This window comes from Labrus bergylta, chromosome 22 (assembly GCF_963930695.1).
Source record: "Labrus bergylta chromosome 22, fLabBer1.1, whole genome shotgun sequence".
Taxonomy (NCBI): domain Eukaryota; kingdom Metazoa; phylum Chordata; class Actinopteri; order Labriformes; family Labridae; genus Labrus; species Labrus bergylta.
The window spans coordinates 14,987,018-15,013,814 of NC_089216.1; the positions used below are offsets into that span (position 1 = coordinate 14,987,018).

Sequence of the window (26,797 nt, forward strand, 5' to 3'; positions counted from 1 at the left end):
CTCTACTTTTTATGTTTGAATTTTACTAATATTTAAACTTAATATATTTTTTTTAAATAATTTGAGATTCACTTATGGGCATTTCTCTGTAAAGTGCATAAAATACAGTTTGTATTATTTGTGTGTGAGTTCATATCAGGACTGTTTAGTAAAACAGTAGCTAAGAGTGAAAAGTTAATTGTGAGATACCGGAGATTGTCGACAATGTCCGAAGATGACGATTATCACCCGAGCGAAGGGGGCCAGTGAGTGTGTGTTCTGTGTGTGTGTGTGTGCTGAACTGAGCGGAGGTGAAGAAGAGGAGGATGAAGCTGGGAGCGGAGGATGGGAGGAAGAGTGGAGTAAGATACAGGCTAGCTGTGAGTGAATGAGTGAGTGAGGAAGAGGAAGAGGAGAGGAAGGTCGTCCGAGGGGCCGAAAACAAATACTTGGATTTTTTGGGGATAACCTCCGGAGCATTCCTAACGGAAACTTTCAACTTTTTACCCGCCACAGCTCTCGCTCGCGGTGCCCGGAGCCGGCTTTGTTTCTCGGCGGGGGAGTCTACGATAAATGAAGGAATAAAATAGATCCCCATCGACCTTTTTCTACCGGAGCGGGGAATATCCCGGGACTTCTTATCTTACAGTGACGAGAGGATGGCGGCAAATATGTACCGAGTGGGAGGTAAAGAATGTTTTAATATTTTTAAGATCCCCCCCTACACAACGTGATTGTTCGTTTCGACAGCTAGTTGGCTAACTAGCCGCTAGCTGTCTGCGCGGCTAGCCGCTAACTGATGTTAGCTCCGTGCTAACGTCTGTACGTGACTCTTTATTAGAGGGACGCCAAATCTACTCAAACACCCAACAATGTAATCTGAATGAGCCTGTGCATAAATTAAAGAAATCCCAACATTATGATTTAAATTATATCCAGCCGAAGTTAAACTGAAGACCTTCTGAATGCATATAAACGCTAAGAAGTTTGAATTCATTTAAAAGAATAACTTTTACAACATATTTGCGTGATATCCCGACTAGTTTCCTCAAACTACGGTGGCCCGCCGCGAGTAGCGAAAACTAAAACCAACGTGAACCGGTAGAAAGTTTGTATTTATTTTTAACACACAAGCGTAATTTAGAGTTTGCAGACTCAGTCATCGGGTAGGTTGCAATTAAAAGCGAAGCAATCGTAATGTGTTTGCAATGTGGATGCAACGTCCTGGAAGTGAACACAATGCTGGTTAGCATTTGCCGCTAGCTGTCTGTGTGGTTGCTAACTAATGCTAACACTCTGCTAGCCACCGTACGTAGGAACGTCAAATCTATAAAAGCATCCGATAGTGAAGTCAAACATGAGCTAATTATAATACAGCAAGCGTAAAAACTTCGTTAATATTCAGTTGGGTTTTTCTGTATATATGTTACACATGAATCTGTGTAAACTTGCAGGAAAATATCAACTTTGTCAAATAATTTGCGTGACTTCCCCTCATAGTTTCTTTACGTGGCTACTGAGCAGCGTGGACCGGGTTGCTTTTAAGTAAAATTCAAAAAGTACTATGGGTAGTGATAGATTCACTCGTATAGCTGGGGGGTAGCCTGGTCGGAGCAGCGGGTACATTTCATGATCGCCTCCGCCATATCACTCGTCAGCCGTGTGTGCTAACTTTGATTGCTAAGTTGTGTTAGCCGTGGCTTCGTACTGCGTGTGGGTATGTTCAAGCCGGTGTTATGCCGAGAAATGCACGTCTGCTGAAAATCCCATAGGACAATGTAAAATACGGCAGACAAAATTGCTCTGCTGCCGAGTTTGTCTTCCACCCTTTAAGTTGCTCTAAGGACACTTAAGAGTCAAACACTGTTTGCAGGTCATATTTACGCAGGCTACAGAAAAAGCGTCTTCTACAAAGTCTACCGAACCACAAGGACAGTTTATGTTCATTAAGTATAAACTTCAGATACTTTGTCATCACATATCTGCCACCAGCGCGGTGCGTGCAATTTTTTTCTGGCAGGCATGCATTTCTCGTCATTACACCGGTGTTATTTGTTTTGGTAATATTGGTTGACGTTGAGTAACCACGCTGTTTTTGTAAGAAAGTTAATGCTTCGAAAAAAACATATAAGTCAACACTTAACGATGACAAAACTGAACCAAGTTAGCAAACTTGCAACCACTTGGACTTACATTTTAACATGTACCAACTCGTAGCATCAAAGTGAAACTACATTGAAATACATAATCAACATTAATGGACTCAATTTAAAAGACTGTTTTGCGTGATAACAAAGTTTGCTAACAGCAGGAGAAGCATCTCTCCAACATCATTATTTACAAGTGTAACTGATCCGTGTGTGTGTTACAGTGTACCTGTGTTGCTGTGCTTGTGACCGCTGTGTGTTGTGTCTGAGCGCTGATGGTGATATTAGGACTTGGTGTACCTTCTGTGATTCCGCTGTTGCAGCCTCAGAGATGGCTGGACTGACTGCCTGTGGGACAGCAGCCTTATCTCAGTGTGTAAGGCTGTGCATCAGTCTGTACACTATATAGGTCACTGCTGCAGAATATTTTGTGCATGCATGTAGCTGTGTTTAATGCAAAGGACTGAAGACTGAAGTAAAGGACAGCATGTGCAGTATAAATGTTGGCTTTGCTGTTGCATTGTTTTTTCGCACTGGTTGGTATGATTGTTGCCAGTGGCAGTCTGCTTGGTTAACATTTTATTATTAGATATGAAGCGTTGCTTATTCACACAGTTGCACAGTCCAAGGTGTGATGTAGAAACAATGCATAGCTCATTGTGCTGATTGGGTTATATTGGATAATATCAATACCCCACGATGATAAAAAAAAAAAATTAATACTTTTTTAATAGCGGGCATCTACAAGTTTTGGGGCTGCAACTGAAAAACCTTTTTTATTTGAATTTGGTTATTAATTAATCGTTTATTTAGGCAAATTATTTGTTTGGTCTAGTGTCGTCATCACACCATAATTTGAAGTTTCCATATGATACCAGTAAAATCAAACAATATAGAGACCTTTTTTTTTTCTCTAAGTCGACAAAACTAGACATCTTAGAGACCCTAAATTGCGTGAGTCATTGTTTTTAATTTAAAAAATTTGCAGGCAAACTCCAACACACTGTCTTAATTGCACAAAACGTTTGTACAGAAATGATAGATTCCTTCCTCTTCTTATCATCAGTCATGATATCATTGTGACCGTGTACTTTAAAAACACGTGGTATCAAACGCTTCGGTGACCTCAGTCGACCTCAGTCTTCAGAGGTAGTAGCAGAGGCGTTACAGAGGAGAGATGGGATCTGCTGATCCGGCGCTGTGTGTGTGCATGTCTGACTGTGTGTGTGTGTGTGTGTGTGTGTGTGTGTGTGTGTGTGAAGCTCCTGCTGTGCCGTGCTTCCACAACGCCGAAACGCAATGTGACCTCACAGACTGGGACACCATTATTACGCCGTCGTGGAATCAATATGACCGCACAGAGACGGCGGTGACGGCTGAGAAGTCTGAAAAATGCTAATGTAGTTTTGAGGGATTAATGTTAAACATATTTTAAATGAAAGAGAAAAAAAACTTTACGGTTGTCTTGTCATTCGTTTCATCCGAGGAATCTCCTCACTTTGGTGTTCCAGTGAAGCTACATCTCACCCTGATGTTTAAGCTCAGAGTCATTGTAAGCTTGGTCAGACTGTCAGGAAATGAACACTATTTAGCTTTTCCTTCTCCTTTGTGTGGTTGTGCTCCACCAGTGGTTATCGTCCTCACATTAAGGTAATTTGTCTGCACATGAGATGTGTTGGGATGAGCTCGATCTCTTACCACACAGATTTGTGGGTCAGTCTTGTGTACAGTCAACAGTTCAGTGTCAGTGTGTGTTGTGTCCTCGCCACACAGACCTCCTGGGTCTCTCGGGCACCGTTGTTCTTTTCGCCAGCCTGCTGGATCTTCGTGTGTGTGTGTGTGTAGAGGAGAAGCCTCAGCAGGAATCGAGTGTGATGAAGCCGTTAATACATTAGCGTGTAAAGTCCAGCCCTTGTAATCGTGCGGCTCGCAACAAGCGTGTGATTATGTAATGACTGAGAAATGTGTTTTTAAGTAGCCCACACAGCAGCAAGGTTAATAAGTAGTATGGTGCTTTAATGCAGAAATGATAATTAAGAAATGTATCAGCGTTACTGAAGCTGTTGTTAACCTGTGTGTGTGTGTGTGTGTGTTCAGTAAGAGTCCTGTTGTTGCATCAGGCAGCTCTTTACATCACCGGTCCTCCACCAGCACATAGTGTTCAGCCTGCATGTAAGATCATTATCCTCCTCAGAGATTAGTCAAAGGGCTTCCTCCTCTTCATTCACCCTCAAGCAGCGGCACACTGCGCCACTCCAGCCGTGTACATCCACAACAAACACACACAGCAGCCTCAGCACACACACTCTTTTTAAAGATCTCTTTTTCTTCCGGCTGACACTTAAATCTGTCCATTAACATAAAACCCTTTCAAAGGCAATGTGATTATGCCCAATGCAGGCGCTAGCTGAAGCCAGTGTGTGTGTTTTTTTTTCTTGATTATTGATCCATCACCCCCTCCTTAGTTCTGCTGGAACAGGCTCAGTCTCTAATATGTCCCACCAGGCTGGATTAAAATAAAATAACTCCCTCTGTCCTCCATCACTGTGTCTTTTGAGGCTAGAATTAGTCATGTCAGGCACATGAGAGTGCAGATCCCCTCTCGCTGCTTCTGCCCGTGTTATGTAATGTGCTGCTGTTGTGTTCCTTCACTGTGAACAAGGAGGTGAAGCCTCTCCGCTCGGGCTCCCCATCACTGTGCTAAGTAGAGCAAGAAATCCTCTCCCCCGTCTGAATCGTCGTCTCTGCGTCTCGGCTCGTGGCGAAGCACCAGAAGTCCTCCTGAGGCTCCGTGTCCCCGCTCGTGGGAGGACCAGATGGAGCCTGACGTGAAGCTGTGCGGAGCGGCTTCAAACGGCACAACAGAAGCTCTGAGTGTGTGATAATGAACGGGCAGCTTCCATCAGTATGCTGTGTAAAGGCTGGAGTGTCTATTAAAGCTGTCGGCAGCTGCTGCTGCGAGCACTTCTTCACTAAATCTGAACATATTTACCAAAAGTCATAGAAACACTCGGGTAATTAAAGTCTGTTTAAAAGTGCAACAACCTCTTTTAAATAAGAACCCGTTTAAACGAGTGTTTAGCATAAATTACAGACGGATGTGCATAAAATAAGATTAACATAAAAAACTCGAAGAATGGGAGGCTGATTGACGATACGTTTCTATGCTTGAAAGTTGCTTTAACTTTCTTTCTAATAAGCTGTTTGCCTCCAGAGTGAACTCGATTCTTCCTGCAGAGTCTTCAGTGTTGAAATGAGGCAGGTGGAGCAGGTCGAACAAACTTAAGCCGTGTTCACGTCTGCACTCCTGAAATAGATATTTGTCTTTATATCAATGCTAAGTGTAGTTCAACACAATCACAATATGAACTAAAGAGTGAAGAAGAACAGGAAACATTCTTATGTACATGCTCAGTCTTTGGTTTTATAACTGAGGACAGGCACGTTTATCACAAACAACAAAAGTGTTTCAGGAAAAGGAAAGGGCAGAGGAGACCTGGAGTTCAAGATAAATCCTATTTCAAACAGTGAAGAGTAGGGGCGTCACCATTCCAGATCTGTTACGATACTAGTAAAAATAAAATGATATTGATAATCCGGTTTACAGATCGTAGAGCAGGCGGTGACTTAAAACCAAGCCATGTCAGTTTGTATAGAGTCTCATCGGTCTGCAGGGCTCACATGAGCATGTAGATGTAGAACCTAATAAACTTTAATTAGGAATGAGGATGAATGATGTAATCAAGTTTTTATGGCCACCAAGCAGATTGACAGCTGTGTGATATCATGTGTTCTGATTTGCATATGAAGGCAACATTGAAGGTTCTAGGTTTGATTGTGAGTCTGAACAACAACAGTTATTAATAAGATGTTTTTCTGAGGATACAGAAGTTATAAAAGTAGATCACTGGGTGAATGCTGCATGCTAACATGATTCAAACTATTCTGGACATTAGATCACATGACGTCAGTCTGCAGCTCACATTACACCTGTTCATTTACTGAGCTGACGGGGTCTGGGTCTGTTAACAGCTCAGCAGACAGGCTTCATATCAGAGCTGTGTGTGTGTGTGTGTGTGTGTCAGACTGAAGGGTTTTATCCGTCAGGTGAGCCACAGTCTGTCCAAACATTCACTCACTGAGCTGCTGTCTGTGCAGAGGAGGTTTGACCTGACGTTGTTTACAGGGTCATGTAGAATATAATCTTCATCATTATTCATGTGTATCCTGTGTGCTATGTCCGTGCATGTGAATCAGATGTGACTCTAATGTTTCATTCTCTGTTTTTGTAGATTATGTGTACTTTGAGAACTCCTCCAGTAACCCGTACATGATCCGCAGAATAGAAGAGCTCAACAAGGTACGTGTTTTCTCCTGTTGCCTCACACTGTACGCACCAATAAAAAATGTTTTAGTATAGTTTAGGTCAGTCAACTCTGAGATATCTGCAATAAAACCCAGTTTCTAAACTGGGAATTACATTAAAGTGTTGCGTCATGGAGTAGTTAATGCTGGAAAGTGATAACAGCGTTATGCAAGTTCATAAGCCATGAAGATTTATAAAACATGAAACATGAACAAAATAAGATCAACACTCCAGACGTTATTTCAACTTTAGACATTTGAGTTATTCTTGTTTTTATGAGCAGAGTGAACTGCAGACGTGTTTTTATTTGATGTCTTATTAGAAAGTGACTCCACTGTTTGTTTTTCTCATTGATATGACATATCTTTGTGAAAATTTAAAGGAGCAATACGTAACTCTGACACCTAGTGTTTTAAACATCATAGAGAGCTGTCTCCCCCTCCCCCCTCCTCTCTAGAGTCAATGCTCACACAGGTCACCATGTGGTGGACTCTGAAGCTTCAGTGTTTATCCAGCTCTGCATGGATCTGTGTTCTAACCTCTCTCCATTTTTCAAAAGCATCTCCAACATTGATCCTAGTTTGAGCACGTTTCTGCTCGTGGAGCTTATTAGAAACATGCAGAGGCTTTTTAGGTCGGGTACAATCACTTCTATCTGAACCACTTCTCTTGACCTCTTCCATCACTGCAACACCTGTTGACCTGATAACTGCTCTCATATCTGGCAAACAGAGGGGCGTCCAAAACGGCTGTATGGAGGTGCCTTAAAACCGCCGACCTCCTCTGTTCCAAACAAATCCAGATCATTCAGGAGCAGAATCTAAAGTTAGAAGGAGGACATACTGACTGCTGCATTGTTGTCAGAGAAGCCAGCACTTCAACATGTTTCCTTAATGTCTGATCATATAGTAAGATACCTTTACCATTTCACTCACTACACATCTTACTGATTGGACCTTTAATACTTTATATCCCCAAAATCTAAGTTTGGAAAGTAATGCTCTAGCTTTAATGTTTTTTCTATAACATTTAGTTTAAACAGGAACATGCAGAAAGAGCTTGAGATCGGCAAGTTTCAGACGGCACAGGTCTTAAAGTAATGACCTCATCAGTGAACGTACGTTAAGATGATGCTTAAAGAATAAATGCTCCAGCTCTTGGGGGTTTTATTGAAGCTCATTTTAAACAAGATCTTGCAAACAACCTTTTTTTTCTTCAAGCCAGTTTGTTGCCAGCTAAATGTTCTTCCCCGGTTATAAACCGCACGTAGTAAACTGTAATGGCCTCATCAACAAACCGACATGATGGTGGAGTGGAAAGCAGAAGCCTGAACTGTCAGCTGCAGGAAAACGGATTGTTTCCAAGCAGGGTCCAAAATTAACACCCGCCAAGCGCCAAATGCGGGTGGATTTTCCGTTTGGCGAGTACTTTTCAGAGGGCTATCCGCCACAGGGCGGGTAAATGTTTCATCAAAAAGTTATAAAAAACTATGCTGCAGCTACTTTTCTCTGCTCCTCTCTCTGCTATAATGTCTGCGAGCATCGCAGGGCACGCTGAGACACACTAACATACATTGCAGCGCAAACGTACACACACACACACACACACACACCGGAGTGCCGAGACGGGAACACACGTGATCAGGTCTAACAGTCGGTTCGACTTTTCTCTGTTCACTCTCACCGTGTCTGCAGCTAACTTAGCGATAGCAACGTCATAAGTCTGTGAACATCTCCACACAGACTTTGTAAAACAGCGCTGCGTTCTAAACACTTTAAATATCCTAGCGGATGCTAAATGCACGCTCCACTTTTCTCTTCCATCACGTGCAGCAGGAGCAGTCAGAGATACACACACATCCACTAATGAGCAGGCTGATTATATAAAGTTTCTAATATTGTCAAAGCTAAATCAGGAGAAACCTTGGTTTGAGGATTACTAATTAATTATTCTCTGATGGATTTTTGTTTTTAGTCTGTAATGTTGTAATGCAGGGGCGGTTCAGAGGGGAGCAGGAGGCGAGTTTTGGAACTACTGCCTACAAATAATACATTAAGAAAAAAATAAAGGCCAGCAAATATATTCTTTTGCAATTTCTCAATCTCCTGATCTGATGACATGATCGAATCTGTGACTTAAATTTGTTATTGATTAAACAAAACATAATGCCTTCTCAATTAAATGTACTGTAACAGATGTGTATAGGACACAAGAAGAAATATTGTTATTTTGGCCGGTAAAAAAATATGTTTGGCCGGTGAATTTTTTCATCTACCTGCCACCTTGGCCGGTGAGTCAAAAAGTTAATTTCAGACCCTGTTTCCAAGTCTTTGAATGCTTTTAAAGCTTTTATTTAAGAAAAGATGAAATGCTCACAATTTGTCCGAGCCAGGACCGAGCTGCATGTCGTCCCCAGGGTTTTACCCTGCACAGACACAAAGTGATGAAAACATAAATGTTCAGACAGCAGGGTGATGCAAAAGAAAAAAGTCTGCTTCACTCTGCAGAAATAATAAAGCATCGAACTATTTCAATTATTCCGTTAAATAAATAAAATAAATGTATTACACACACGATAATCTGGAGGTCTGCTTTCAGAGGGTCAAAATCATACATCAGGGTCCAGTCCACACACACGCAGTCTCCTGGCCTCTGTTGGTAAACTGTGGTGGCCTCTGTGATGACAGGACTGTGGTACAGGAGCCTCTTATATAACAGCAGCAGCGTATGACACAGGACTCTTTCCCAGTCAAAGGATTAAGCTCATTTATGTAACACTCTTATTCTGAAGGGCTCGTGCTGCAGCGTCCTGAGTGCTAACGGCTGCTCACAGCAATGAATGAATGAAGGGAGAGAGAGAGAGTGGACGAGTCTCAGCTCCAGCCTGTGGCTCTGTGTGTGTGTGTGTGTGTGTGTGTGTGTGTGTGTGTGTGTGTGTTCTGCTTTCTCTCTGATCAGTCAGTCCAGCCAGATAGAAATCGCTCATCATCTATCAAAGCTCTCTGGATATTAGATATGGAGAGATTTGCTCCAGTATAGTGGACGTAGTATCGATGATATCTCGAGAGAATAGAGCAGAGCGAAGGGAACGCTTGTCCCGTCCTGTGTGCTGACGGTTTCATCACATAGCCAGGAAAACCCCAAACCACTCTCAACACGTGCAAAGAGATGGTCGGAAAATAAAATGTCGGGGGAAGAAGTGATTCCTCCCTTCGTGCCTCCAGAGGCAGTAACAGAGGAGTGGCAGGCAGGGGCAAGACCGGATCGGAGGTGCCAGCGGGGTAGAACAGCACTGAGTGTGTGTGAGAATGTGTATGTGGAGCTCCTGCTGTTTCTCTTCTGCAACACCGCGATACAATGAAAGACTGTGACACCAAAATGATGCCGTTGAAGAATCAATTTTTATTTCGCTATAATCTTAAGGCGCATTCACACGAGCAAAGTTGCCCCGTACCGTGTTTAAGCACGACTGCCCCCCTCCCCATTGCCTCGCTAGTCTGCACTCACACTGCTCCAGGACTAACCGGGCCTGAGCAGTTACCTCTTGTACATAACGTCGTTATACAACACATGCAAGGCTTTACGTGATCACGAAGCGTGCTCAGTTCACAAGACAGGCGGACTCGAGACAAAAAAAATGTAAATAAATAAAGGAGACGCGCTGTCGAGTCCGTGTCCGCACATCCGAAACAACACAGAGAACTAGACAGCTACTTTACTTACTTTGAATCATGTTAGTCAGAAACAGCCTCTTCGAAATGTGCCAGGGCCAAGAAGTGTACCAAGCTTGAGCATGGATCAGAGCACTCACACTGGTCAAACAAACTGGACTTTAGGGGTTAAACGCACGGTACGGCTTGCTTAGTGTGAGTGCGCCCTTAGACTACGTCTACATCGATAAACGCACAGCTCACAAAAGAGGAGTGTTATTTACAGGTTGTTAAATTAAGCCATCAGAAATATAGAGAGCTGTTGCTGCTCCACGTCGGAGGTTAATAATGCTGAGACAAGTTCGGAAACTTTCAGGATGATTCCAGTTTGGTACACAATAAATACATTTTGCTACTCGCCACCTTAGAAGAAGTTACTGCAAGTTATGAAATATGTGAGTCATGAAGCAGAATCGTTGTTCCTGCACAGAGCAGAAGAGAAACAGACTCCTGTCTGTGTGTAAACTGTGTGAGTAGTCTGTGTCGATATGATGGACAAACAGTGTGTCTGTCTGCAGCTGCTGATGCTTACAGCGGATTTGACTCCTGATTTGTTTTGGCTCCCTCAGATGATATAAAATAAAAACATCAGAGCAGGAGGAAAGCTGAACTGAAGCGAGAGTTGTTGTTGTTTGTGTTCAACTCCTTTTAATGAGCGCTGAACTAAACCATGCTAACATGTTACCTGGTTTCTAACCGGTGTAGTGCTTTCTAACCTCTGCCTCTCTCCTCACAGACGGCCAATGGGAACGTGGAGGCGAAGGTGGTGTGTCTGTTCAGGAGGCGAGACATCTCAGGAAACCTCAACACGCTGGCTGACAGCAACGCCAGTGAGTCCTGACGCCGCTCTCTCTCTTTGTTCTGTATACTCCGTCTGTGATCCTGCTCGCTGCTTTTTAATGAAGCCGCTCCTCTTTGTGTTTCTCATCAAAACCTCAAAGCTCCTCTGCAGATTTTGTGGAGACAAATAAAACAGAACAGCTCACAGAGAGAGGAACACCGTCACGTCTGCCTCAGGATCCGGGAGGGATGACAGTTAGGAAAAGTTATTGTGTCTTCCTCATTAGGTTATCTTATCAAGGTGTGCACTTGAACACACCACAAAGACTACAGCCGACAGTCAACCACCACGTACGTTCTGCACATGCGTGAGAGGAAATAACTCTCCATGCCAGCAGGGGGCGGTAGTCTGTTGTTATGATACGAGAAGACCATTTTCACACTGTGTCGCTCACCACTCGTATTATAGGTAGTCTACTAATGGAGAATAATGTCTGATAAAAAGTAGAAAATGGTGGCTGATGGGTGGTGACGGAGCCGGACACACCACAACGATCGCTGGACCGACGACCGGCGATTTCCTTAATGAGTCAGCGACTTAATGAGTCAGCGACTTAATGTCAGCGCGTAGCTCCGCCCCGTCGACAACCTCGGAGGTGGTGACCTCTGCTGGACGTCTTCCATTGCTGCCCTTAGTTTACTGTGTCGCGCTTTTCTTTTCTAACGCTCTGCTAACGGAGTAACAGTCGGCTGTGGAAACTTGAACACGATCAGGGTTTGCCGTACCAAACTGTACTGAACCAGACCGGACTGTTTGGTGGAAACACAGCTGATAACATAAACACACGCTTTCTTTTGTAGATATTCTTCTTATTTATTTATGTCGGATTAACGACTTCAGCTCGCAGTTTTCATTTTTTTCTTCAGGACCTTCAGTATTTGGATTAAGAAACCTTCGGGACATGATATTTCTACATTTTAGCTCTGGGGAGACATTATAGTAAGAACATTATCTGACACTTTTTTAGTATTATCTGTAGTCTTCTCAATATGAGGCACCTGCCCCTCCCCCTCTAGTCCGCCTGGATTAACCAATCAGCTTGCTTCTTGCCGCCTTCTTGTGTGTGTGATCAGAGAGAAGAGAGGGTGGAGGTGGTGTGATTGTGCTGCTAATAGTGTGCAGACTACTGAAGCCTGATCACATTCACTCATTACCCCCACCAGCAGCCCCCCCCTCCCCCCCAGCCCGCAGTGCTCCAGACAAAGACGCCTCCACACACACACACACACACACACACACACACACACACACACACACCTCAAGATGGATGCATGAATGCTGCTTCTTTTCATTGTACTCAGCTTAACACACACACACACATGCTAACAATGCTAACTGTATTAGCTCCATGGTCATTGAGGACATTTGAGTCTAATTGAAAAAACTAAACGTTTCATTCCATCATGATATTTATTTCATGAACGCTTCTTTATCATCAAGGATTTTATTCTTTGACAACGCCAAACAAACATCAAATTATACTCAAACACATTTTGACGTATTTCTAAATCTAAGGCTCATTTCGTCACATCTGGGTTATGATGAATTTATCCGGTTATGTTGCCTCTTTATACAAAAAATAATCTTTCTCTGCTGTGTCCGATAGTTAAAGCAAAATTATCTTCCCCATTGTGTGAGCAAGCGGTGGGCAGTAAACTGGTATCAGTACCGATGTAGGTACCAGATCTGCTCGGGGTCCTGCGTCTGCCAGTGACGCTGCACAAGATGATCGACTGTACATTTGTATATAATGATGTAGCGCGTTGTGATTGGCTGTTTGTCAGAGAGTTTACAGATGTAGTATTCACAGCTCTTCAGACGGAGAATATCAATGAATGTTAAATCCATGGAGAAAGGAATGAACAGGAAGTGAGAGCACATGGTGTACTTTTGATGTTTAACAAGTGAAACGTGTTACAGGAGGCTTACCGTCTCTTACCTGTAGGGGGCGTCTTTACAAACATTATGCATTAGCATATTAATATGTTCAGACGGGGGAGTCTCATCACCCGTGTAATATTTAAGGCAGTTTGGACGCTGTGTGTCTGAGGACTTCCTCTTTCATGATCTCTCTCTGACTCTCTGACAGCCAATCACAATCTGCTACATCATCATACAAACGCAGGACCCCGAGCAGAACTTACACCGGAACCCTTATTACGCTCTCCCACGCCATGGATTTTTGCCCTACAGTCATCACCGGTGAAAACAACACGTTTTGTCAAAGTGCACATGACATAAATCAGCCGCAGCGGTAGCTAAATAAAAGTGGCGTTCTTCTGCATGTTTCACTCTGACACTCAGAGCGGAGGCAGCGTCTCACCGCTTAATTCCACCAGATACGTGTTCGGTCCAACTGGAAGCACACATCAACCGCGGGGTTGATGTGTGCTTCCAGTTGCTGCGCTGCGTCTCCGCTCCGTCAGTCCGGAGTCCTCTGCAGCAGATACACAAGGCTTCTGTTTCTGCAGGACACGTGCGCGCATCACACAGGTGAGCACACTCCCACCAGCGGACAGAGAGTGAGCGTCGGACAAAATGTTGCGTCAACCACCCGAAAAGCAGACAGAAATATCTGCGTTTTTGAAAGGCTCCCAGGGTGGTAAAGATGGCAACACTCGCTCTCCTGCGAATAGCAGCAGGAGTAAGGCTGCGGGTTCAAGTACAGAGAAGACCCAAGCGCTGCACGCCCTGCCCCTGACAAGCAGCAAAAGTCCAGTCACCACCAGATGACAGGTTTTGCCCCAGCTTGGCTGTCAGAGGGGAAACGCTCCCCCTGGCTCTACTAGACTGTTATTGGCAAATCCTTGTTCAGTTATTATATTGACTGTCGTCATTAAAAGAAACACCATGATTCCATGAAAACAAGTGTTTGTGTTGGTGTCCGTCTGCGCCCCCCCCCCCCCCCCCCCCCAAATAAATCTTTTCTTTTTTAAACTGCAAACCCAGGGTAAACATTGGATTCTGCCTGTCGAGGCTGGGGTCGGTTCGTCCCATTATGATCCTGTTATAGACCTGAACCTGGACCTTCTCCCCGCCCCTCTTTCCCACTAGACCATGATTTATTTGCCTCACTTCTTTTTTTTTTTATTACTGATCTCCTCCCCTTCCTCCTTCTTCTGCACGCACACATACACACACATGCGCACACACACACAGACAAACATGCATATACACACACACACTTGCATCAAGTCTCTCTGCAGAACAAAAGGCCCTTGATCTTTCCCTGAGGGCCGCGGCACGCAGCGGGTTAATTCTGACTCGCCTTGTGTCTGTCGCTCTTTTTGTGTGTGTGTGGTTTCATCTTGTGTGTGTGTGTTTGTGTGTGTGTGTGTGTGTGTGTGTGGCTTGAGTTGGGGATACATGTTGAGGGGGGGATGGGCGCCTCAGGTTTGGTACACAGGGTTTCCTACTTTGTCTGGCAGGGACTAGCCGGACAGGGGGGAGGAGGAGGAAGAGGGGGTTAGAGAGGTTAACAGAAAAGGGGTGTGGCTTAAGGTCCCGTCCCTCTCGCTCCCTCACTATCTCTCTGCATGTTGCTCGCTCGCTCTCTCTGTCTCTCTCTCTTGCCCTCACTGACAGGGTTTCCTGTGGCTGAGTGCAGGGGTGGAGTCCACGGAGATGGAGCAGTCTAGTCCCGCCCCCTCAGGCCCGCAACAAATTACTCACCCGCCTGAAATTAGGAATGCGCAATCTAGTGGCCACACACACACACACAATGAGCCCATGGGTTCAGCTTTTCTTGGCAGCAAACTCGACTCATGTGGTGCACAGAATGATTGTTTTACAGCGAGTCTGTTAAGACGTGCGTCTGTGGCCCTTTGCTCTAATTCTTCTTTTTATTATCTGAGGACTTTACATATTTTCAGGTCCAAATAACAGACAGGTAGAAAAGTTTGATTGCATAGCTGTCCTTGCAGCTTAAATGGCGTCTACAAAAAGTTGTTGTTTTTGTCCCTGACAGGCTCCTATAGTTATTCTCAGTCCACATCATTACAGAAAGGATCACTACAGAGAGAGACACTTTAATAAAGTTTGAGATGTTTTATTTTTATCAGAATCAGCAGTATTTCATTAATCCCCGGGCATTACAGTCGCTCCTATACACAGAAAATATAGGATTAAAAAAAGAAATGTGACGCAAATAATAAATAAATCAACAAGTGCAGAGTATTGGAGACGTAAAATGTTACACAGAAGTGCAGAGTTGAAAGAAAAAACAAGGCATACCAAATGTCAGTGTTGCACCGTAGTGTAATGAATCTAATTGTCCACCGGGTAAGATATGCTGTGAGAAATAAATCAAAGAGTTCACAGCTGTTTGGGGGGAAATAAGTCGAGGTTGGGACAGAGTTTCTGACCCCCAACCAGAAACACGTCTCACAACGTCGCCAGACTCCATTCATAAAATTGTTGGTTTGACCTCACAGAACATCAGCGTTGTTGCTTGTTTGTGTTTCGGTGTTTAAAGCACTTACCTACCCAGCTTTTTGTTTTTTTCGGGCAGAAAAGCGCCGGCTGTGCGCTCTGAACCATGCATGTCAACCTGTCTCTATGACAACAGTCTTTTAAAAATGGTTTGGTATGACCGACAATGCTCCGATGGTTATTACTGCATGTATATTTTTTTCCTTCACTATGAGCATCAAGCGGACGATGTTTGTCCTCCTAATTTGTCTGCACGCGGAGCGGGGAGGATGTAAGTACAGGACACGATCTGTAGGAGACAATAAAATGTGGGTAATATCGGATATTTCAAAAAAGATGTCAACGCCTCTCTGAAAAGTTAAACAATTAAAAAAAGACGCTGGCCCTCAGAAAAAAACTAGCTGGACACGGTGCCTAAGTCATTTGTACTTAATTCTCGATGTACAACACTTACATCGAACGAGAGACAACATATCACTATGTTTGTATTACTTTATTTTGTAGCACTCACTTCCTGTCTGTGGGGACAGTTCTTGTAGTTTATGATTCTTGCAGCATTAAAAGCGTAAAAAATGGCGCTCACAGTTGAACACAAACCTCAGTGAAATTCTGGACCTTTTCAAATCCTGTCAGTTTGCAACTCGCTCGTACGTCAAGTTTTGAAACAGCGGAGCAAAAAGCGGACTGAAATGAAGTCATCATCTGTAAGGTACCGAAGCAAGTTTAGTGTTTAAAAAAAAAAAAAAAAAAAAAAAAGGTTTGATGCTAAAATGTCAACACAACTCTGTTTCATAGTAACAACGCTCCGCCGTCATTATGCCCTAAGATGTTAATTCCCTGGTGATGCAGAGTAATGTCGGGGTCCCAGTCTGTGAATTCAAATCATGTTTCAGTGTTGTGGAAGTGCAAGAGAGCACAGCACAGCAGGAGCTCCACATACACAGACATGCAGACATACACACAGCCCTGCGCTCCCCCGCTCCCCCGCTGGCTCTGCTGATCTCTGTTACTACCTCCAAAGGTGGTACAGAAAGGGGGATCTCTTCGTTCCCCCCATTTCAACACCGCAAAATTCATATTGAAGGTGAAACTTCACAGGGATGTAGATATCGCGCCTTGAAACGGCGGCCTGATAAATGCTACTGGCGTCAACATTTCATTGTGAATACTTTCTCAGATTAGCGACAAATGTGTGACCACCAGGGGGCGTCAGAGGAAATTCCTGTCCATGCATCTGTGACGGTTTTGTTCTTTGACACACTGGCTGAAGAGTAGTGCTGCAGTGTTGTTACTGTGTCATGTCGTGATGCTGCGTGCTCTTTGTGTGACTCTGACGCGTTTGTTTGTTTGTGTTTTAGGAGAGTTCGAGGAGGAGTCGAAGCAGCCGACTCTGGCTGAACCACAGAAACACCAGCTCAAACACAGAGAACTCTTCCTGTCCCGACAGTTCGAATCCCTCCCTGCTACTCACATACGGTACGTCCTTATTCCAAGACACGCACACATACACACACACACGTGCGCGGTGAACGAGTGAGTCGAAGTGTCTCTGCAGACACATTCAGACTGACATGTTCTGCACGTGCTCAGACTGTCTCATTTTATTTCCTTCACAGCATCCACAGCTGTTGATGAATAAATGTGCAGCACATATTTGACTTTGTGAAGCAGAGAATTAAGGACATAAACATCCAAGTATGATGTGAGGAAGTCAAACGTTTCGATGCTCCGATACCACACGTTTCAAAGCGATGCATCTCCTTTTATTTTCAGGATCGATGGTTTTAAAAAGTACCTACCCTTTAAAAGAAGGACATATTATTGAGTCAGATCTTTAACAAAGAAATAAAGAGAGCTTGTTTCAGTGAATGTTTGAAACAAAAAACAAAATTGAAATTTTGTTGGAATATACTCATCAAGAAATTAGAAACAGAAATGTCCAAGTTATTGGAATTGTAGTTTTATCTGTGTGAATCTGACTGAATACACTGACTGTCTTAAATACGTCACGGCCGATTTAAAGTCGTTTCTGTTGTTGGTCATTAAGTCATAAAAAACGAAACAGCCTGAAGTAAGAGAAGATACAATTCCCAACCCTAAGAGGTCCAATCAGTGAGATGTGTAGTGAGTGAGATGATAAAGGTATCTTACTATATGATCAGACATTAAGGAAACATGTTATGTTGAAGTGCTGGCTTCTCTGACAACAATGCAGCAGTCAGTATGTCCTCCTTCTAACTTTAGATTCTGGTCCTGAATGATCTGGATTTGTTTGGAACAGAGGAGGTAGGAGGTTTTAAGGCACCCCCCAAACGGCCGTGTTGGACGCCCCTCGGTTTGCCAGATATGAGAGCAGTTATCAGGTCAACAGGTGTTGCAGTGATGGAAGAGGTCAAGAGAAGTGGTTCAGATAGAAGTGATTGTCCCCATGTTAGTCAGATACAAACTCTGGATTTCTCCATAATGAAGGCTGTCAACGTTGTTTACCCGCGTGCTTGTGCTCGTGCATGAAGTGTACCGTGCCAAAGCACACCTCTCCGATGTGTGCCAAAGCCAAGGAAGTATACCGTGCCTGAGCACGATACGGAGCAGTCACACTGGCCAAACGAACTGGACTTTAGGGTTGAATCGTGCTTGGGCGTGGTACGGATGGCCAGTGTGACCGTGCCCCAATAAGCTCCACGAGCAGAAACGTGCTCAAACTAGGATCAATATTGGATAGTCTGGTTTTACTGGCTGAGATGATGGAGCCGAGATTATGAATCCGGCCCTGGCCCTTTGGTAGGAGAGACTGGGGGATGAAATGCAACAGTGTTTCCGGTCTCTCTTTAGCTGTCCTATCGAATAAAGGCAAAAACCTCTTTATACATTTATACATACATACAGTACATACATATTTATATAGAGTGTTAGTCTGGTATCCTCAAGCTCCTCTCTGTGTCTCCTCAGGGGGAAATGTAACGTCACCCTCCTCAATGAAACAGACGTCCTGGCCGGATACCTGGACAAAGAGGTAGGACACCACCCACTCACCTTTCTGCAGCTCAAACAAACACTGAACGATCTGATCTCTAATCTCTTCTGTAATCTGTGTGCAGGACTGTTTCTTCTACTCGTTGGTGTTCGACCCGGTCCAGAAGACCCTGCTGGCGGATCAGGGCGAGATCCGGGTCGGCTCAAAGTACCAGGCGGAGATCCCTGACAAGCTAGCAGAGGGTGAGTTAGAGAAACCAGACCTGTCTGACCCGTTAGAAACAGGAAAAAAAGCAGAAGTTGAACCTGTTTTTTTTTTCACCTCTCAGTTGAGTCAGACACCCGGGTCCAGGAGAAGCTGGAGACCAAAGTGTGGGACCCCGACAACCAGCTCAAGGACCCCCAGATCGACCAGTTCCTGGTGGTGGCGAGGTAACAAACCCCCCCTGTCAGCCATCTGTCACCCTGTTGCATCATCATCACTAGATCCTGTTGCCATGACAACTTTTCTGGATGAGATGCAGGAATCGTCAACAAGCCTAAACGTCTCTCACAGGATCAAAAGAATATCTTTGATGTATTTTTTTTTTTAAGACAAAATTAATTAATGAATATCTTGGTGAAGAGGAGGGAGTTTGAAAAATGCTCTTTTATAACTTAAAAATACACATAAAAATAGAAGAACAACATCCGTCTATGTTCAGCAGGAATAAAGAGAACATTTTCTCAGTGCAGTCGACATGTTGTCCCGAGGATTTTTGGACATATTAGTTTTATTTCAGCCTTTATTCTGAAAATGCAGGTAAACATAAATGATACTTTATTTTAGCATGATATGGACGTTATACTGCGATCTTTAGTCGCTGTAGAATGATTACAAAAAATTTAAAAAATAAAAAATCTGCAGGAAATTTGATTTTGGAGGGAATCATCCGGCTGCCTTTAAACTGGAATGTGAGCCAACTGCTCCCCCTAGTGGTCGTTAAGTGAACATTCAGCAGTTACAGATTCACTTCTCTTCTCCTGTGAGTTAGACATTTACATATTTACAGGATGTGCTGTGACGCTCCGCACGACATACAGATTATATAGAGCACATTCTTTACCCGATCCCTCCTCCGACCTTTATCCCAAACATCTCACAGTCTGAAACTCGTCCTCATAGAAATACTTTAACTCTGGAGGATACCTGGCAGGTTTTATAATCAGTGAGAGAAACATATCAAGAAACAAAAGAAGTGAAATATGAGTTAGATAAGTTGAAGAGAATGGTACAGAGAATTAAGGGTCTTGTTTGAAGTGTATCAGTAGCAGCAAAGCTCCGTCCTTATTATGTCTTCAGACATTTATATTGATTCAGCAACGGCGTGACATTGGTGTCCCAGTCTGTGAATTCACGTGGTGCTGCAGAAGTGCGAGAGAGCTCCACACACACACACACACACACACACACACACACACACACACACACACACACACACACACACACACACAGACAGAGCGCTGTTCTCCCCCGCTGGCTCAGCTGATCCTGTCTCTCCTCTGTTACCACCTCTAAAGACGCGGGACAGAGAGGGGGTCACTTCGTCCCCTCATTACACCTCCAAGACATTCAGATTGAAAGCCAAACATCACAGGGGCATAAATATCACTCATTGAGACGGCGGTTTGAACAGAGCTACTAACAAGCAGAGAGATATGTTAAGAAGAGGCGAGGGGATGATACTTCTTTAATCTGACTGCACATGTTTCATCTTGAACTTGATAAATCCCGGTGCTCATGAGAAGATCACCGATCAGTGATAAACATGTTTGTTTGTTTGTTTGTTTCAGAGCGGTGGGGACGTTCGCTCGCGCTCTGGACTGCAGCAGCTCCATCCGTCAGCCAAGCCTCCACATGAGCGCAGCAGCAGCCTCCAGAGACATCACACTGGTGAGAAGATTTACTTCAACATAAATGTATCACTTCATCAGGCCCAAATGTGTCGAAGAAAAGTTGTTCTTCCTGTTTCTGGAGGTTTTAAGGACTGTACATGGCTGAGTTTTTGGATGAGCAGTGCAGCTCATCGTGTTGTTTGTGTAAAAACTACAAAAAAGATTTAAGATGACTACAAAATGTGTAAAATCTACAAAAAGATTTAAGATGACTACAAAATGTGTAAAAACTACAAAACTAAGCCACCGGTCAGCTGTTCAGGCTTCCTGCTGGAGTCCCCCAGGTTAAGCCTTTGATATGTAGTCGTGTAGTTTAAACTTTGCTTCAGAGGAACGATGAGCATGATGTCACCGTGGACCGGGTGTCTATAAAACAGCACTGCTTGTTTTGTTCGTGCCTTTGTGCTCCGGCCATCATAAAAAAGATTTTGTAGGTCCCTTCTGAGAAAGGTTGTAATTCTCCTCCTCTCTGCCGTCAGTTCCACGCCATGGACACGCTGCAGAAGAACGATTACGACCTGGCCAAAGCCATGTCCACGCTGGTCCCTCAGGGGGGGCCGGTCCTCTGCCGGGACGAGATGGAGGAGTGGAGCGCTTCAGAGGCCATGCTGTTTGAGGAGGCGCTGGAGAAATACGGCAAGGACTTCAACGACATTCGCCAGGACTTTGTAAGCTCTTCTTCTTCTTTATGTTAGGTCATTTCAGGATCTTTTGCACAGCTGGAGAGAGACAGGAAATAGAGGGGAGAGAGGGGGGATGACATGCAGCAAAGGGTCAAGGTCGGATTTGAACTCCGCTGCAGGGCCGTAGACTTTCTGTACAAAACTGCTAGGCTATTCTGAGCCCCAGATCATCTTCTTTTTTAAAAGCTTGAATATTAATGGTTTAAACTCTGCTTCTCCTCCCTCAGCTGCCCTGGAAGTCTCTGGCCAGTGTGGTCCAGTTTTACTACATGTGGAAGACGACAGACCGCTACATCCAGCAGGTACGTCTGCACAGACACACTTACACCAAAAGGCAGCTAAGGTGTGTTCTGACATGAAGCTGTTTAAATATTTCATGTGACAAATGTCATGGAGAGTCAATGGAAGGACTCAGAGCTTGTGATGAGGACACAAATGACTGGAAGCAAATAAGTTTCAACTGGAGCGACAGATTTGCTCGACAATGTGTCATCAACAAAAATCAGCTCTTAGATTCCCCTGACTCTTTATGATTCGTCAGAAACATTCAAAGAAGCATTTTCAAAGTGAACACGAGCCAAAATATTCAGCTTGTTTTTGTCTGAAGCGCTTTCAGATGATTGACTTCCTGTTTCTCTTCTCTGGTCAGAAACGACTAAAGGCTGCGGAGGCAGACAGTAAACTGAAGCAGGTCTACATCCCCACATAGTGAGTATAAATCCTATAAGTCACCGGAAACTGTACCACCCCCCTTTTAGGAAACTGTACCACCCCCCTTTAAGTCGAGCTCTCAGAAGAACTCTCTGTCTTCTTTTCAACAGCACCAAACCCAACCCAAACCAGATCATGGTTCCAGGGAGTAAACCGGGAATGAACGGAGCTCCAGGCTTCCAGAAAGGACTGAGCTGTGAAGGCTGCCACAGTGAGTACACACACACACACACTGGGAAGACAGGGTCCTGAAGTCCTGTCAGGGTTTAGATGTGTACAGAAGCCTGTCGTGGTATCTTTGCACATGTAGAATGTTAAGGAATCTGACAATGTGTTCTGGTTTCTATTTATTTAGAATAACTTATTTTATATCTATTAAACCCTCCTCTCACCTCCTCAGCGGCTCAGTCTCCTCAGTGGTACGCCTGGGGGCCGTCCAACATGCAGTGCAGACTGTGCGCCTCCTGCTGGATCTACTGGAAGAAATACGGAGGCCTGAAGACCCCCACACAGCTAGAGGGCGCCGCTCGAGCTGGCTCTGTAAGTCCCCGCTGGCCCATTTCAACATGAAGTTTTTGTTTTCAGAAAGTAAAAGTAGAAATCATCAATTCTGTTTCTTCCTCATTTTTCCAGGAGTCAGGCCCCCGCGGTCACATGACCCGCCAGGAGGTCCAGGGTCTGTCCCCGTTCACCCGTAACGAGGGTCGAGCCAAGCTGCTCGCAAAGAACCGGCAGACGTTCATCCTGCAGACCACCAAGCTGACACGCATCGCCCGCCGGGTGTGTGAGGACATCCTGCAGCCTCGACGCGCTGCACGCCGACCCTACGCCTCCATCAACGCCAACGCGGTCAAGGCAGAGTGTACGTATACCTATACAAATTTTACAGGTCGTTTAAAACACCACCTTCCGTGGTTAAAGTGTTTAATCTTAAACGTGTGTGTCCTCAGGTATTATCCGGCTGCCTAAAGCCACAAAAACTCCCGTGAAGAGTAAAGTGATTCCTCGTCCGTCTCTGGCCGCCATCGTGAAGGACTTAGGTGAGAGCACGTTGTGTGACATCACTCCCTTTCGTCTGTCTTTCCTCCGCTCTGATTGGTTGTTGAGTTTTTGTTGTCGTCGTGTCTCTGCAGCCATCTCTGCCCCTCTGAAGCTGAAGGCGTCTCGAGGACCGTCGACCCCCATCAACAGGAACCAGGCCAGCCAGCCACGAGTGGGGCAAAGCCTGCTGGGAAAGAGAGGCTTCGACAGCGTGAGTACACACACACACACACACACACACACACACATACACACACATATTTAAACCCCCTCATCTTCCTAAACAAACCTTTAAAACACCCTCAGTCTGATTTTCTTTAACATCTTGGTTGATTCATTCTCCTGCTCTCTGATTGGATCACAGGCTTCAGGGGCTCCCTTCCCAGCCAATGGGAGGCCGTACACTTCAGGTATGAGGACCACCTCTCAGTCGGTCATCAAGCGGCAGAAGGTTAGCCAGGGGGAAGCTCCAAACCCGGTGGTGTTTGTGGCTACAAAGGACACCAGGTACATTTGAGTCCCTCACACCTGTTTCACCTGTCGTTATCAAACAGGCAGGTCACTGGACTGTGGTCGACCTTCTCGTTGACGTTCTGGTTCTCTTCCCCTCTCAGGGCTCTGAGGAAACACCTGACTCAGTCTGAGATGCGTCGGGCAGCGAGGAAGCCTCACCTTCTGGTCCGGATCAAGCTGCCCCCTCCTCCCCGTTCCCTGGCCATGCCCCTGATCCCCTCCAGCACCAGCGAGCCAATCGTCCTGGAGGACTGAGGAGGAGAGACGGGAGGGGGGGCGGGGCTTTCAGCAGGACACGGGGTTTGGGGGGAGGGGTCTGTGCTCAGGCCGTCACATAACAGGCAGCACAGCACGCCATAACTGTAGTCTTTCTTTCCTTTTTCAGCGTCATTTTACTTTAGTCCTCTGTTACCCCCCAGGTTGTCCCACAAACAAACACCTAAAAACACACACAAGCACTTAGACAACGACACATTTTCACACACACACACACACACACACACACACACACACACACACACACACACAGCCTGCTGGGATTTGTAGTTTTTTATCAACATCACAAATTATTTTCTCCTTTTTCAGCGCTGCCTGTTTTTAAATGTGTAACTTAAATTGAGATATTTCTCCTCCTGAATCGACAGTGATAAAGCACACTTTGGTTTTTTTCCTCCACGTCCCGATCTTTGTGTAAATACCTGCACCACAGACCGTGCGTGAGACAGCTGAGGTCAGATTTGGCTCAAAAGTTTCCCTCGTCCAATGAAGTCCAGCAGGGAAACGTCCGCTTGCAGCTCATTGGTTTAAATTTAGGAGGCGTGTCGTCAGATCTGCTCTCAGTGTTCGATCCTTCAGCTGCGTTTATCCGTTGTATGATGCATGTTGCATCAGGTTCCCACCTGCGTCTCGAAATATATAATACGCTCCGTGATACGGAAGCCTCCAAGTGTCAAAAAACATTGAGCAAACAAAATACAGCTCCAGAAGTAAGACGGATGTGCAAGCATTTAAGAAAACTACGGAAGCCCAAAGAGGACATTCATACATTTTGTTCCCCTTCATGACAAGTAGTTTCTGACTTAGTTGAAGGAATCTCTCCGGCTACAGCCGCTCCGCAGATGTAGGTCTGTGGACTTCTTCTGTCCGGCAGAATCTAAAAAAGATCTGTTCTGATTTGTGTGTTTCAGGACTTCTCGGTTGTTTTCTGGAGATCTCAACTTGTTCCAGTTGTTACCTCAAGAACACAACGCTGGTATCCCAGTGACAACGAGTTCATTTTCCAAGATCTCGAGAAACCGACTGAAATGAAGTCCTTGCCACCAAAGTTCTCCAGAGAGAAAGAGATAAATAAGTAGTGATCTTTGCTGGTTCTTCTGTGCTATCACAGAAAAAGAACTCATTATCACAGGGAAAGTGGCGTTATTATCCAGAGATCAGTTCTTATTCATGAGAACACAACACTGCTTTTCCCGTGATGAGTGAACTCATCAAGATCTCAACAACACAAATAAAATAGTTTTGTTAACACAAGATCTGAAGAACACAAACTTTACTCGTTATCAGAAAAGTAAAAAGTATGGATGTTCACCCTCTTTGGGATCTTAAATCAGTTAAATCATTGAGGTCTGCAATTCAACATTAGTAAGAATTTACCAGGATAATCTTTAAAAAATCTTTAGTCCAAAACCTACACTTTCAGTTTAATACAACTTTAGCTGCAAACATAATACCAACTCAGTCGATGAAACAAGGCACATTTGCAAAGTTAGAACTTTTTTTCCACAATGTTCTGCATCAAAGAGCTGATCAGCGACGTCCTCACTTAGAGAAATCGTCTAACGTTCAGAGGACGAAGCATTTTAAGAGTTATAAGCAGCAGTTGATGCTAATTAGTGAAGGAGGAGGGTCTGAATAACTTGACGCGGACATGCAGAATTTGGTACGTTTAAAAAAAAAAGTTTCAGCTTGAGGGACCAAATCGCTGCGAAAGCTCGTTGAGACTCTCATGTTGCAGGCCGAGCTGTCAAATCCAGACTTTTTATAGCTCATCATCCTGGTGTCGTTATTTCAGCGTCCTTTAAACCAGTTTCTAGTCGTTAAATCTCTGTGAAGATCTGTTTGTTTTTGGTTCACAGCACTGCAGATCTCAGCCTTCTTTAGAAGGACTTCCAATCCTGGTCTTGACCCGACGGGTCATCAAATTGGGACCTGGTACTGATACTAGCTAACAGGTTTTGCAGACCAGGACCTGGAGGAGGAGGGAGATTGAATGAGCTGAGAGAGAGAGAGGACTGAGGTGTTTGGTTTTCACAGATCTGGATCCCCGTTTGTGTTTGTTCCTCTTACACTGAACCCCGACTTCGATTTCCTGATGTAGGTGCTTTAATCCACTTTTTTATAGTAATGATTCCTTCGTCCTTTTTAACCCTCCGTACCGGCTCCACCTGAACGCCACAGTTTTCAGTTTTTAAGAGGAGGACGAGGGTTGGAGGTCGTTCCTCTCCTCTTTGCTCGCCTGCCGCTCTTTTCTGACCACTGCGAGCTGTTAGACAGTCTGACGCTGAGAGGTGTAAAAAAAAAAACAGTCAAAAATCAAAAGGTGGGGGCGGATCAAATTATTTAGAGTCTGTAGTTTAACAGCGATTGATGAGGAACTCTACAATGTTTGAGTCTGAAAAGAAGCCATAACGTGAAAAAAAAAAAAGAAAGTGAAGCCGCTGCGTTTCTGACAAAGTACTGTTCGCTCTGTGAGGATGAAACTGACACACGCCGTTACGTTTGTGGTCAGTTGATGAAAAAGTCTGTTAAAAAAAAAAAGAAGCGGCAATATGTAAATGTATGGAAGGCAATTAGGGCCAAAAATCAAGTTCTGAAAGGTCAGAGCGGTTTTAAAAAAACGGCCTTATCGATTGATTGGGTTCGACGTCGGTGTGAAAGTCCAGCTGTCTCAACGTGTTTATTTTATTCCCCCGTTCGTGTCGCTCTGAAACGGAGAGCACTAAAAAAAGATTGGGTAATTCAGAATCGAGGGGTTACTCTGGTTTTATAATCACATCTGGTCCCAATGTGGGCTTCGTTATATTTCTCAAAAGAAGAAGAAATTGAAGTGTGGAGTTTGTAGCAAATACTAACGTGTGTAAAGAGAAGCGGGGAAACAGGCGTGTTTTAAACTTTTTTTTTACATCTAAAGTGTGTCGTTCTTCTGCTCCGGTGTTGTGGAGATGGCTCTAACAGGTGGATGTGAAACAGCGCTCTCCTTCATTAAGTGGGCGGGGCTTAGGGGAGGGGGGGCAGGGTGGGGGTGGGGGGTGATTTGAAAAGGGACGGGGCTGATTTTTTGTATGACGGAGAGACAAACATGCTACAACTGAAACTTTTTCTCAAGTGTTTTTTATTCCAATGTCTCTGTATCCTTTAATGTATCTTGATAAGAAAAGAAATAAAGATTTTTGTTTTCTTCGTGGTCA

General features: G+C 44.5%; 1 protein-coding gene across 1 annotated transcript; it reads left to right on the plus strand.

Moving 5' to 3' along the window:
- The first annotated feature begins 279 nt into the window (after positions 1-279).
- Positions 280-26,797, plus strand: mta2 (metastasis associated 1 family, member 2). Its single transcript, XM_020649282.3, has 18 exons — positions 280-666; positions 6,419-6,486; positions 10,939-11,032; positions 16,833-16,950; positions 18,424-18,487; positions 18,573-18,690; positions 18,777-18,879; positions 20,281-20,380; positions 20,862-21,050; positions 21,293-21,367; positions 21,715-21,773; positions 21,887-21,987; positions 22,177-22,316; positions 22,410-22,638; positions 22,727-22,816; positions 22,910-23,028; positions 23,182-23,324; positions 23,432-26,797. Exons 1-18 carry the CDS (start codon positions 639-641, stop codon positions 23,583-23,585), a joined length of 1,992 nt encoding a protein of 663 aa, XP_020504938.1. The 5' UTR covers positions 280-638; the 3' UTR covers positions 23,586-26,797.